At 39.5% G+C, this 12,869-nt stretch overlaps 1 protein-coding gene across 1 annotated transcript in view; it reads right to left on the reverse strand.

Moving 5' to 3' along the window:
- The window catches only part of ADAMTS19 (ADAM metallopeptidase with thrombospondin type 1 motif 19), a 135,202-nt gene that overhangs the window by 89,383 nt on the left and 32,950 nt on the right, over positions 1-12,869 (reverse strand). The window contains exons 5-6 of the mRNA XM_042023410.1: positions 12,010-12,093; positions 11,068-11,225 (exon numbers count right to left, since the gene is read on the reverse strand). Coding sequence (XP_041879344.1) covers positions 11,068-11,225; positions 12,010-12,093 — 242 coding nt within the window. The remainder of the gene's footprint in view (positions 1-11,067; positions 11,226-12,009; positions 12,094-12,869) is intronic.

Genomic DNA, 12,869 nt, shown 5'->3' on the forward strand with positions numbered 1-12,869 from the left:
ATTAACCAGTCGCCACTGCCAGATAATTACACAGTAGAGAAGAAGAGCAGCAGTGTTATAAATTAATAAAGTTGTGAGTAAACCAATAAGGATGCTCTGGGAATACACTCAAAAGGGCCCGGGAAATGAGCAAAAGGTGGTGAACAAGAAACTACAATCAGATACACAAGAAAGTTGTTTAGTTTTGTTTTTTTTAAACCTACAAGAAATTGCATTAATTCACTGCATTGTAACACAATTCTTTGTTTTGTGCTATGTGACACAGGGGACTTATTGTCCTGTTAAGCAACATGACAGAACGATTAGAAATATGGGACTTGTGGTGAAGCAAGAGAACATGTGTAAAGACAATCTAAGGACACTGATTGCCTTCCACGCACACCCACCCAACCACCATAAATATTAACTGATGTAATAACAAGTAAAAAAAAAAAAAGAGAAAATAATAGAGCATACCTTCAAATGTAAAAGAATACCATGTTACATTTTAAAACTGGCAACATCCAAGAGGTTTCTGCCCATGTAATAGCTTTGTTCTCAAATACTCACTGAGCTGTTTTTGTTTTGTTTTTAGTTCTTGGCTGAATCTGACTATGATTATGTTGTGCATTCAGGGTTTCATTATGGGACTTGGGGAAAATGGTACTGCTATGATTTGGCAAGAGGGAAATACAGTAAACCATTCTTAGTTCCCAACTTACATTGAAAGAATGTAATACCTCCTTTAATTTCCAGGAATATGAATGCATTACATACAGTTGAGACCAGGCTCCTTAGTAAAGATTTACCGTTCTAGCTAAACCTACCAGTGACTCTCACAAAAATAAAGCACACTACTAAGTCCTCAGAGAGATTATTTGCCTTTGTCCTTTTCATCCTTTCTCTTTGCAAAAGAGGGCAAAGATATTACAAATTACCACTAGCACATATTGCAGATTTAGTGGCACAAGTTAGTAACTGAGTCTGTCAACAAAAGCAAGAAACTGGTTAAAGCCCACCCACTGTAAGCAGTACCCAGCACAAAACATCCATTCCTCTAAACGGTTACTTTGCATACACATGGAAGGAAAAACAGGTCCTTATTCAAGTGAAGGAAAAGAGGAGCTTTCACACTATTTATACCTGAATTCTGCACTTGAATGAATTGGCTAACACGAGAAAAGGATAATAAGCAAGGATAGGTAACCACTAATGCATTGTTTCAGAAAATTGTATTCAGTTAGTAGATTTTAATTGATTACAAATAGCATTATGAAAGACTTTCACAGCAAACAAAGCTATTTCTAAACTTTCTGATTTCTAAATACCAAGTATCTCAGTACATTGTCTTTGTTAAAATAAATCCTGATGTGTAGATGGGATGTACAACAGAAGACATCATGAACAGTAAAGGAAGACTAAATTAAAATCCAGACTTGTTTTTGTGAATAATTTCCAGCAATTTGTTGTTTTAGTTAAATTTAATACTTGTTTTTGCAAGTCAAAATAGTCAAAAGATCTATTTTTTGTTCAGGCTGGTATATCATTTCCTTCCATATGCTAGATGGGAGAAAAGAAGAAAAAGAAGAGGACAGATAACAGATTTTACCAGTCTACCAGATCTTCATTCTGGCTTCACTCTACTCAAATTTCTCTAATGTTTGTAATTTTGAAACGTAGCACAGGCTTGAAACTGCAGTCTAACTTCTGCTGATATTGATTCCAGGGCTTACAACATTTTTGAGGCTTATTGCCCAAGTAGTAAGTTTCAACAAATCCTAAGATTTTGATAAGGAACAGTTGCAATTAATGGCACGTGTGGCAAATTTTTTTTGTAAATGTCTTCACTTGCATTGTGCAAAGTGAATAACTACAACACTGAAGATGTTCATGTCTCTTCAAATAATAGGATATTCTGAAATAATTCTCACATATAAAAAAAGCACGTCTACTAATTAATAAATGCACTTTTAGTGGCAATAATTATATTTTAAATTATTTTGATGTTAATGAACCACAAGAAAAATTACATACGTACTATTTAGTTGGGAATTTAAATAAATGGACAATGTTACTAGCATAAATGGTATTTCAGAAACTGTTTATTATTTTGAAGATAAATCTCAAAGGTACCAGTATGCAGTGGTTAGTGAATTTCAGGAAAAACAGGAAATACTATATTTAAATATTTCAAAAGGTAACACATCACTTAGGCTCTGTAAAGTTGAATTGAGACTAAAAAGGATGATATAAACAGTCCTTCTAAAGCTCACACTTCAGTCTAACTAAAAAACAAAGTTCAGAAGTGTGACAACAGCTGAACTGAATGTATAGTTAATACATCAAAACAGATATAGAATAGTTAGGAAGCCAAGGAAGGTGCTTTTGAGCAGAATCAAACAGAATCTAGACACAGCATTAGCATTAAACAATGACCCAGAAGAAAATAGGAGAACATTCCTTCTAAACTTCAAAAATTAAATGAGTTCTGATAGATACACATAGGAATCAAGACAGAACAAATCTTAAAGATGATTCATCTGAGTAAATTTTCTTCTAATGTAGCCAAAACTGGCCTCCTGACTTGATTAGACAAAACAAGAGCAAAAAATGAGCCTCTGAAAATATGCAGTAGGACAGAATAGCATCCTTTGATAAAGATGCAGAAAAATGTCAGAATAACACCACTACCTTTGTTCACACAACGTTGTGTACAGTTTTGGTGCTTATGGTTGAAAAAATAATTTTGTAAAGTGGAAAAGGTCTGGAAAGAGGTGAGAGAATAATTACATAGAATAACCTCTGTAAATTACTCTGAGACAAAGAGTTGTTACTTGAGCACAGCCTACAAGTATTTTCATAGGGAAGAGTTTTCTAACAGATTTTAGCAGCAAAGGGTACAAAGAGATCCATGGTTGAAAGCTGAAGTAACAAAAATTAGGAATAAGTCCAACTGTCCATTCAGCAAGTAAATAACTGTGCCAATAATCAAATGCAGAACACAGTTAATCTTCCTTTCTTTTAAATTTTTGTCTTAAGACTTGTCTACACTTTTCTTGCTCACCAGGAAAATTAAAATGTAAAAATTACTGTCTAAATTTGACATTTGGGTCTCGCACTAGATACTCAGAGATTTTAAGTTCAGCTTAAGTCCATGTATTCCTATGGAACAGATCTGTACTATGAATGGAACATGCACAGCCTAATTACACCAGCTTGAAAGAATAAGATGAGAGCAACAGGTAAATTCATGGAAATTTTTCCCACGTCCATTCCCACAACCACTTCACAGACGCAAATACCTTAACTTAAAAAAGAAAAAACCAAAACAGCATTTGATGACTTAAAAATTAGTGTGACTTTTTTAAATACACAAGGTAAAAAATACAGGTCTTCAATGTTACAAGAGATTCTGGCTTTAAAAAAAAAACAAAAGGACAGAACTTTTTATTTAAATATGCTTTTTCCATGTTTTCCTGCTTTCTTCTGCATCTACAATCCTATTACTAAACAATTAACAGTAATGCCATGTGAGATTCTCATGAACTTCCTTGATGTCTGCTGGTGGTATCAAATAAATCAAATTATCAGGAGAGTTGATAAATTGAGTACAAAATTATCAAGAGAGTTGGCAGTATTGAAATCACAGTGATGAAGACAAAATTAAGAATAATCTCATCTCTCACCATGCACTTGCAAGAACTCACTTTTCCAAAGCTGAAATTCACTAGTAGTTTAAGGACAGCAGTAGCTGCTGAATAACCCAATCTCTCTCTCTCTCAATACACTGCAGCAATTTGGGACAGCCAAACACTCCAGGATTTTGGGGTGACCCTGTAATATCAGTTTCATTCATGCAGGTATCTTTCACAGTCTTCTTCCTCTGACTTTCTTGAGGAAATAAAGGAATAAAAAGCAAAGTCAGAAAAATAACTTGTACTTCTTGTGTGTATTGGAAGATAACAGTAACACTTAAAAAAATCTTGTCCAAGCTTTGGAGAGAGGTCTGGATGGTTGGAACTATTGGAAGTAAAACAATATTTATGAAATCTACTTGCTAATGTTTATGCTATTGCCTACTTTTCTAGAACGAGGCACTTTCTTACAGTGAAAATGCCTAACAGCACTGTTTCAGTTATGTGTCACCCAGGACAAGGAGACCTCAGATACTGAAGTATGAATAAACGGCTGATGCACACTGTCAACATGGAACATCACTACCTGATGAATATTAGGAGAATCAGAGGTCTACTTTCTGTTGTAAGAACATATGAAAATGTAATTTCTGAGAAGGACAATAAAGAATTTGGCATTTTTCTGTATTCTTCTCTTCATAATTGTTCTTCTAAAAACCACTGTGATACAACAGATTGACCAATGCACTGGAAAAGCAGAAAAATGTATAATCTTTAAGTGAAGGTAGATTCTGCCTCATTCTTGTAACCACACTTTTATACACTTCAAAGCCTTCATTACCTAATTTGCAATAGAGGATGTAAGAACTAGAACAGAATATATAAGAACTTAAATACCATCACAGAACAACTGGGAACACCATGGGCCTTTTCCTGCCTTATTTTCAGTTACTTCATTCAGGTCAAGCAACCCATGCAGATAGCAACTGGTAATGTCATCTCAGGGGCCACCAAAATCAGGGCTTGTCTCTGCACAGTCAGACCCTGTGATTTAAAAGGCAAGGAGGACATTGATGCGGTATGTGCATTTTTTCCTCAGAGAAAATTCCTCATAATGTCTATCTCTAAAGTAACTATGCTAATTTATAACTGAATACAGTACAAAATACCTGACAAAACAGGTAGTTTTATCAAACAGTCCTTAAATAACTTTTTGTCTTATTTATCACATTCTCTTTATATCAACCTCCCCAGTAATCTTTTCTAAATACATTACAAACTCTTTCTGCCTTTCTTCTCCTTCATGGCATCATATTTTAAACAGGATATTACTTCATCAAAATAAGCTGGTTTAAAGGGAAACTAAACAAAAACTGACATCATGAAATAGGACCAAAGTAAATTGAAATGAATTCGTAGCAGATTCATATGTATTAAAGTCTTTGGGCAGAAAAAAAAAGCTGTAGGGAGAAGCTGGTTTTGCTTTCCTCTTTACAGAACAAATGCAAAAATAAGTTTTGAAAACTACCTTTTTCCTGGAAAGGCTATGATGGCCCTCTCGCTGTTGAATAACAGTCTCCATAACATCCACATTACACTCTTCGTACATAGGCATTAAAAATTAGCTCTGCAGAACACTCAATACTTCATTTCTAACTCTTGGTTACTACACAAAACTGGCATGTGAAAGCTCAGGAAAACTTCTACAAAGCACCCTTGCTGTCCTATTATCATGTGAGACAAAACAGGAAATGCAGCAAGTTTTAGGAGGGCTGCCACAGAAATTGTGGCATATCCAGAACTTTACATATTTACTCGAAAAACACCAAGAAGTTGGTGTTCATCTGTATGAACAACATTATTTCTCTCAATAAAGCAGACCTGCTGTCCAAAGCTCTTTGGAAGTTGTGACAAAGGAGCTTATTCCATGTTTGCAAAACAGAATGAGACTCTGAATTAACAAAACACACGTGTAGAGCCACACATGGTGTTAGCTGTACCATAAACCTGATGATATGTAGAGGTAGCCTGGATTAGCAAAACATTTCCACAGTCAGAAATTGCTCTGGTGTGATTTATTAGCAGCTAAAGCAGCTCTCAGGTGGGAGGCAGTACAGTCTAGAGAATAATACCACTGAAAAATAAAAACATCAGAAGAACAGATCTTTTATTTCTAGCTCCAGCATTACCTACTATTTGACATCAAACCAATCACTTCCCTTCTCTCTACTTCAATTTCCTTAAAACTGATCAAAGATTCAATCCAAAAAATTGTATTTAAACTGACAGGTAAAAAATTGTAGACAACCCTGGAGCGAGTCCAGAGGAGAAGCATGAAAATGATCTGAGGGCTGAGGCACCTCTCCTATGAAGACAGACTGAGACAGTTGGGGTTGGTCAGCCTGCAGAAGAGAGGAGTTGATATTACAGCCTTTCAGTACCTAAAGGAGGCCTACAAGAGGGCTAGAGAGGAATTTTTTACAGGGTCATGTAGTGACAGGACAAAGGGGAATGGCTTTAAACTGAAAGAGGCTATGTTTATATTAGATATAGGGAAGAAATTCTTTACTGTAGAGGTGTGAGACACTGGCCCAGGTCACCCAGAGAAGCTGTGAATGCCCCATTCCTGGAAATTCTAAAGACCAGGTTGGCTGGAGCTTTGATCAATATGCTCTAATACAAAGTGTCCCTGTCCATGTGGTAGGGGGTTTGGAACTAGATGATCTTTAAGGTTCATTCCAACCCAAACAATTCTATGATTCTATGAAATCAGTATATCATTATTACGAAGCAGAAAAGCATCTTAACGTGTGATCAGACTTTCACACATTCAGAATCACAGAATCCCAGAATTGTTAGGGTTGGAAGGGACCTCTGGAGATCATCTAGTCCAATTCCCCAGTCAAGGCAGGGTCACCCTGAGCAGGTGACCAAGAAACATGTCCAGGTGGGGTGTAAATGTCTCCAGAGAGGGAGACGCCATGACCTCCCTGGGCAGCCTGTTCCAGTGCTTTGACAACCTCAATGGAAAGAAGTTTTTCCTCATGTTGAGGTGGAATTTCTTGTGTTTTGGTTTATAGCCATTGATCCTTGTCCAGCAGTTGAGCACCACTAAAAAGAGTCTGGCACCATCCTCTTGAAACCCACCCTTGAGATACTTATATTCACTAATGAGATCCCTTCTCAGTCTTCTCTTCTCCAGACTAAACAGGCCCAGCTCCTGCAGTGTCTCCTCATAAGAGAGATGCTCCAGATCCCAAATCATCTTTGTGGCCTCTGCTAGACCCTCTGCAGTAGCTCCTTGTCTTTCTTGTACTGAGGAGCCCAGAACTGAACACAATAACCCAGATGTGGGCAAATAGAAGGGGGCAGGATCACCTTCCTTAACCTGCTGGCCACATTCTTTGCAATGCACCTCAGGATCCCATTGGTCCTCAGGGCCACAACGGTACACTGCAACTCCATGGTCAACTTCTCATCCACCAGTACTCCCAGAAATGCTGCATTAAATCCTAAAAGCTGTGTGGCCAAAAGCACTGACAGTTGAAGATATCTCCAGACCACTGACTATCTTAACTAGCATCTCTTGCATCAGTTTAGAATGCCTCTGCCTCTTCCCATAAAGGTTCATTAAGCTGAAGATGAATAAATGAGAGGAAAAAGGTGTCACATGCTTTATTTATTTTATAGCATCTTGCCACTCACAAGATACATCTTACAGCTAAAGAAGGCAGCCCTAGGGTCACTCTCCTGGCCATACAGGCTTGAAGCATTTGACACTCGCTCGAACTGCTGCTGCTATTGCAGATACTGCTAGCTGCCTCAGCTGTCTCAAATAAAGAGAGCCCAGGGATAAGGTTTCTAGCAAACAAGCAGAATGCTATTGCTCATTATCCTTGAACAGTCACAAGGAACATCTAGATGTAAGGAAGTCTATTCCCTTTTAGCCACCTTGATCAACGCAAGGCTACATATGATACTCAGATATCCTTTATGCCTTGGCCCAAGTTTACTCTTGTTGCGGTGACCCAGCCCACTGCAGGGCTGGGGCAGCGTGATGCCAATCTATCCCAGCCCACCCCCTGGATCAAATTTCCCGAAGAGGCAGGCTCAGGGGGTGGGTCAAGGGGCGGCTCAGAAGCCTAAGCCGCACCCCCCCAGGCAGTGCGCGGGTCCGAGCCGCCTCCCCCGGTTCGGGAAAATTCCCGGTTACTCGGTTGTTCACTGGTTCTCTGTTATAACTCCCGCCTTTCCCCCAGTGGTTCTTGTTAAATTGTACCCTCCTCCTGGCTTGTAACTCATTGGTTGTTTTCCCCTTTCACCGCGGTTTTCAAATTGCCTGTAAAACTGAGGACAAGCCTCGGGGAGGAGCCCATCGCGTTCCATCCCTTCCGAGCTTGTTCGGGTTGCGAAACTTCTAAGAATAAACCTGTTAGGAGCCAGACCAGAACAGCCTCTCTCTTCCTTTGCCTCCAAGCTGACGTGAGCCGGTACCATCGGCTGCTGCCGTGTTTCCTCTGCCGAGAAACCAGCGAGCTAGCCCAGCAAGCAGCTCTTTTCCTGATGCTGAAGTCGCTTCAGCAACGCACAGAAGAACGCAGCTGGACTCTCTCTGACCTGGGGCACGCCAGAGCTCATGCTTCAAGCACAAGTGCTGCATTATACTCTTTCCTACTGCTTGCTTCTTTTCTTCTCCATCTAGACTTCCCCGCCCCACAATGCACTCACTACTACTAAAATCAGCTTGGGGTCTTAATCTGCAAAATCTATTTCTAGTCTGTTACCCCAAGTATGCTTTCTGACGAGCTAATGAAAATTTGCTGCAGAGAACATTTCTCATGTCTTCCACCAAAGATTAAAAGAGCTTGCGGGTAGCGTAGCTACTGCTTAGCTAATGTGTTAATGTGTAACAAATAGTAATCTGCCCCCTCAAAGCCCCAGCTATCCATAAAACAACCATACACATTAAATACAGAAGGATGACATAAAGTAAAAAGTGGGGGGTTTTCCAAGAAAAGATAAGGGACTGAACAGCAAAAATGGCAACAAAGCTGTTGCCACAGCTAAATTTCTAAATTTCGTGCTTCCCGTAAGTGACCAGCTCTCTAAAACAGGAAAATTTAGGGAAGCATTTTTCTGCTTCAGAAAATTGAAATACACTATAGATATTGGAGTAAACAGAATGTAACTAATCTAAAAAGAAAAATGCATTAAGTTCCCAGTGACAGTGCTCTGTCATGTAAGTGTAAAGCTTACACATGGTTTTAGGATACCACATCACTGACCAGCATGGGATTGCACAGTGGTATTCTGCTACAGCAAATCACAGGAATTTTCTTTGGAAGGGAGCACTGAAGGTTATCCGGCCCAAGCTCCACCTCAAAAATGGCACTTAGTCCAACCCTAGGCTGGTCGAATCATCATTCTGTCCTTTCCTCTGGATCATGTCTGCACGCTGGATGAACACTAACAGGCATCCCCCTGTGCACCACCTACAGCCAAAAACATGACAGTACCTGCTTGGAACAAAAGAGGTGAACTGGAGGCCTATTTCCTTCTCAATGTGTGAAATGCCTGACACTTAAAGAGTTACAAGGAACTGCAGATCTGGAATCATAACCTTGTGGCTGCAGAGCACATGTTGAGCATGTACATGAAGTACCTTCTGCACACAATGAAACATACTAGCTCTAGGTCAGTAAGAGGAATGCGTAACTCAGTAATGTGCCTAATGCTGATCTAGCTCTGAAAGGCTTAAATATGTTTTCTGTTTTGAATGAAAGTATCTGCAGGTCTGCGTGGGCTGCCTGTTTTTTAATGAAGGCACATGGATGAAGGATTCCAACCTTTGCTATACAGATAAGACCTCAGCTATAGAGCCAAAGAAGAAACAAGAGAGTAACCTATTAATCATTTCAAACATTTACCATCTGGGAAATACTGCTTTCTGCACCACCTCTACCAACACTTTACCAACACCTTTGAGATCAAGATGCCTCAAAATGCTCCTCCCTTCGTCATTGCAAACTAAATTCTTACTGTGTTGGTGTCATAGGTTAGCAAGCATAGTCCCGGAAGGGATGTCCTTGCTAAGGGGTGCTTACAGCTTCCTCTGGGACCTGATAGAACCTATCAGCTGGCCAGTTTGAATATGGACAATTCTTTAAGCCACTTAAAGTTGTGACCGCCTCTGTGATACACACTTAAGAATAGACAACCCCCCCACAGCTCTCTCTCTCATTTCCAGCGCTGGGACAGGTGGCTGCAGGGCCCAAACAGGGGCCAGTAGGCCCAGCCCCTGCTCAGGCCAGGCCGGGCCAGGCCACGGCTCCAGGATGACCCCCAGCCCCAGCACGACTGTGGGCAGCCAGAGCGGCTCGGAACTCCCCCCTCCCCTCTCCACTGCGGCCAAGATTTCAGCAAAAGCGGCACCGCTGTCCGGCAGAGGCCAGGTGACCAACAGCGATAAACCACACAGCTGCAAGGCTGAGGTGAGATTAACCCTTTTATTGCTGTGAAGAGCTGAAAACCTGAGAGAAGAGAAAGAGGAGATGCTTAAAGCTGAAATTCTGTTGTGAAGCTATGATATATCAGAGTATCCCGTTGTAATTTCATGAAGATATGGGGGGTGGAGTGTTCAACTCGCGAGCAAAAGCACCTGCGCTGAGATAGGCAGATGCTGACGCAGCTGTAATTTCATGAGAAGTTTGGACAGGGAGAGATGGAAGCGATGAGGACTTTTGCTCCAAATGGAAAAGGAGAAAACCTCAATTCCTAGAGATGCTCCCAGAGATAGCCCTAAAGATGAAGATGAGGAGGACCCTTTGCTCCCAGGGAAGGCGGAGGGCCTCTGTTCTTAGAGATGAAATGCCCCCAGAGATGGGTGAAGAGAACTTTTGTTTCTGAATGGCTCAACCTTAAAATTGTACCCCAAAAACTTCAAGAGTGGACCCTTGAAAGCAGTTGCAGGAAAAGCTGCAGGGCAGGGGAAGGGACTCACATGCAAGCAGAGAGACTCCTCTTCCTAAATGGACTGAACAATATTTGCAAGCGGGCAGCTGTCTTGTTGTGGTAATGTTTTCACAGCACGAGCAAGAAGAGACTTCTCTTTCTAAATGGACTGAACAAGGTTATTATGGCAGTGGTAAACAGACTGAACATCTCAAGGGTTGTCTTTTTACATTGTCAGTGCGAGAAGGGAGGAAGGTGGGGGGAGGAGGAGAGTTCTGAAGGTGGTATAATTTTTTTTTTCCCCTCTTTTAGGTCTGTTAATAAACTTCTTTATATTCTTTCAAGTTTGGTGCCTGCTTTGCATTTCTCCTAATTCTTATCTCACAGAAGATAAACAGTAATGAGTATTTTGGGCCAAACCACTACAGTTGGCCATCTACTTCAATCTACGTTCACACTGGTGTCATGCCTATTTTTTAATGCTCATCTTTCACTACTTTACCTTGTGATCAGTATGGCTGCATCAACTGAAGACATGTCTTCTCCCCAGCTTGTCGACATTTCTAAGTGTATATCATTCTTCTTGCCAAATTCTTCATGTTGCCATTTACAAAAGCTTTCCAGCATTTTTTCCCCATGATGTCCAATATACATATCTGCCTGGAAATAAAAAACAATTCATTTTATTAAAACTAGGATTCTGTAAATAGAATTCGGAGAATTTTTTGACTGAGTTACTAAAAATATTCTGCTTTTTATGACATAATATATCCACAGCAAAACAACTCAAACTTCAGGAGCAGAGACTGCCTTTTTCTCATGTTAAAGATACAAATGAAGACAGTGCATTGACAGTGTACATGCATCTGTTCACTCAAACTCTTGTCTTATTTATTTGATGATTTTTCATTATCCATAGTGAGGAAAAATATAATGACGTTAAGATTCAGAATTTGAACGTGAAATGAGATTACTCCAACTACTGAGAGGAACTGGAGAAAGAAATACTTACTTATTCACTGGAAAATTATAATATTTTAAATTAGAACTATTGTTAAGGGAATCCCATTTCCTTATGAACTAAGTGCTATATCAGCTTCTATTTGTCTAGGGATTGGGCTTAAAGACTATTTTTCTATTGAGATACGTGAATGCACAAAATGCAGAGCAGAGGCAGATTTTCTTAAGATCTACCTGATTTCCACATAGAAACTTCAGTTGATTTTTAATTGTAAGCACAGACAAGTTTCAATACATGCAGCACATAAATTAGGAGAAGGTTAATCTGGGGCTGCTCATCAGTGCAAATCACTAAATAATATGCAAAAGTTAACTGACAAATTTTTTTAGCCATTAAAGTTCATTAATATTGCAAGCTTTTGTGGACCAACAAGATAAGTAGCATTACCCTCTACAGGCTAAGACAAACATCATAAATACTTACTGGAGTCTCATGAAGGAGAACAAGCTTAGTCACCCGAAGATTTACTTGTAGTCCAAGACTCTTGTGTTGGAAAAGATTAAAAACCTAAGACAGAAAAAACCAACAAATAAAAATATGAACTTGTATTGCACGTACACTAAAAATAACAGAACACTGTATGCTAAAAACAACAGAACCCCAAAGAACCTCAAAACTCTCATATTCTACTGTAACTGTTTTATTTTCCATAATTTGAATAGAGCATTAAGATAATGTACTATGTTGGTCTTCTGAAGGGAAAACAGAGCTTAGGCAGTATCATTCCAGGGACATAAAAATACACACTATCCTCTGAATGGCCATGACCACTTTATAAATTGTGGCCTGTTTCTCCAAATATTTACATGCATATTTAATACTGTTCACACGAAAATTTCTATTCAGTTAAATCCATGATCGGGGACCAAGTGGTCTGAGCTAACCTCTAATTCTCTAATTCTTCCTATCCTTCTTATATTAATTGTTCAGCCTATGCTCCCCTTCTTTAGAACAATCTTTCCTTGTATACTACAGATGCTATTTTTCACTGTTTTATGCACCAAATGAGTGCACTATAGCTCCAGATGGATCCAGAAGGGAATGTAATTGTCCATGTCCATCACTCTTTCTTTTTTTTCTACCACTATTGATCACAAAATCCTCTTCCTGGAAGAGGAATATGTCATGAAATGAAAATGTCTCCTTAACAAGCATAGGTCATCAGAAACTACCCAATATTCCAACCTTTCCAACAACACCATGAGCTTCTAACCAAAAATTTATCTTGTTCTCTCATTTCCAGGCTTCCCTGAGATGTATGACCAGACAGTACAGATAAGTCT

Source organism: Corvus kubaryi, unplaced genomic scaffold, assembly GCF_017639235.1.
Source record: "Corvus kubaryi isolate FWS band 111438036 unplaced genomic scaffold, C.kubaryi_AGA036_p1.0 37249, whole genome shotgun sequence".
Lineage (NCBI taxonomy): Eukaryota > Metazoa > Chordata > Aves > Passeriformes > Corvidae > Corvus > Corvus kubaryi.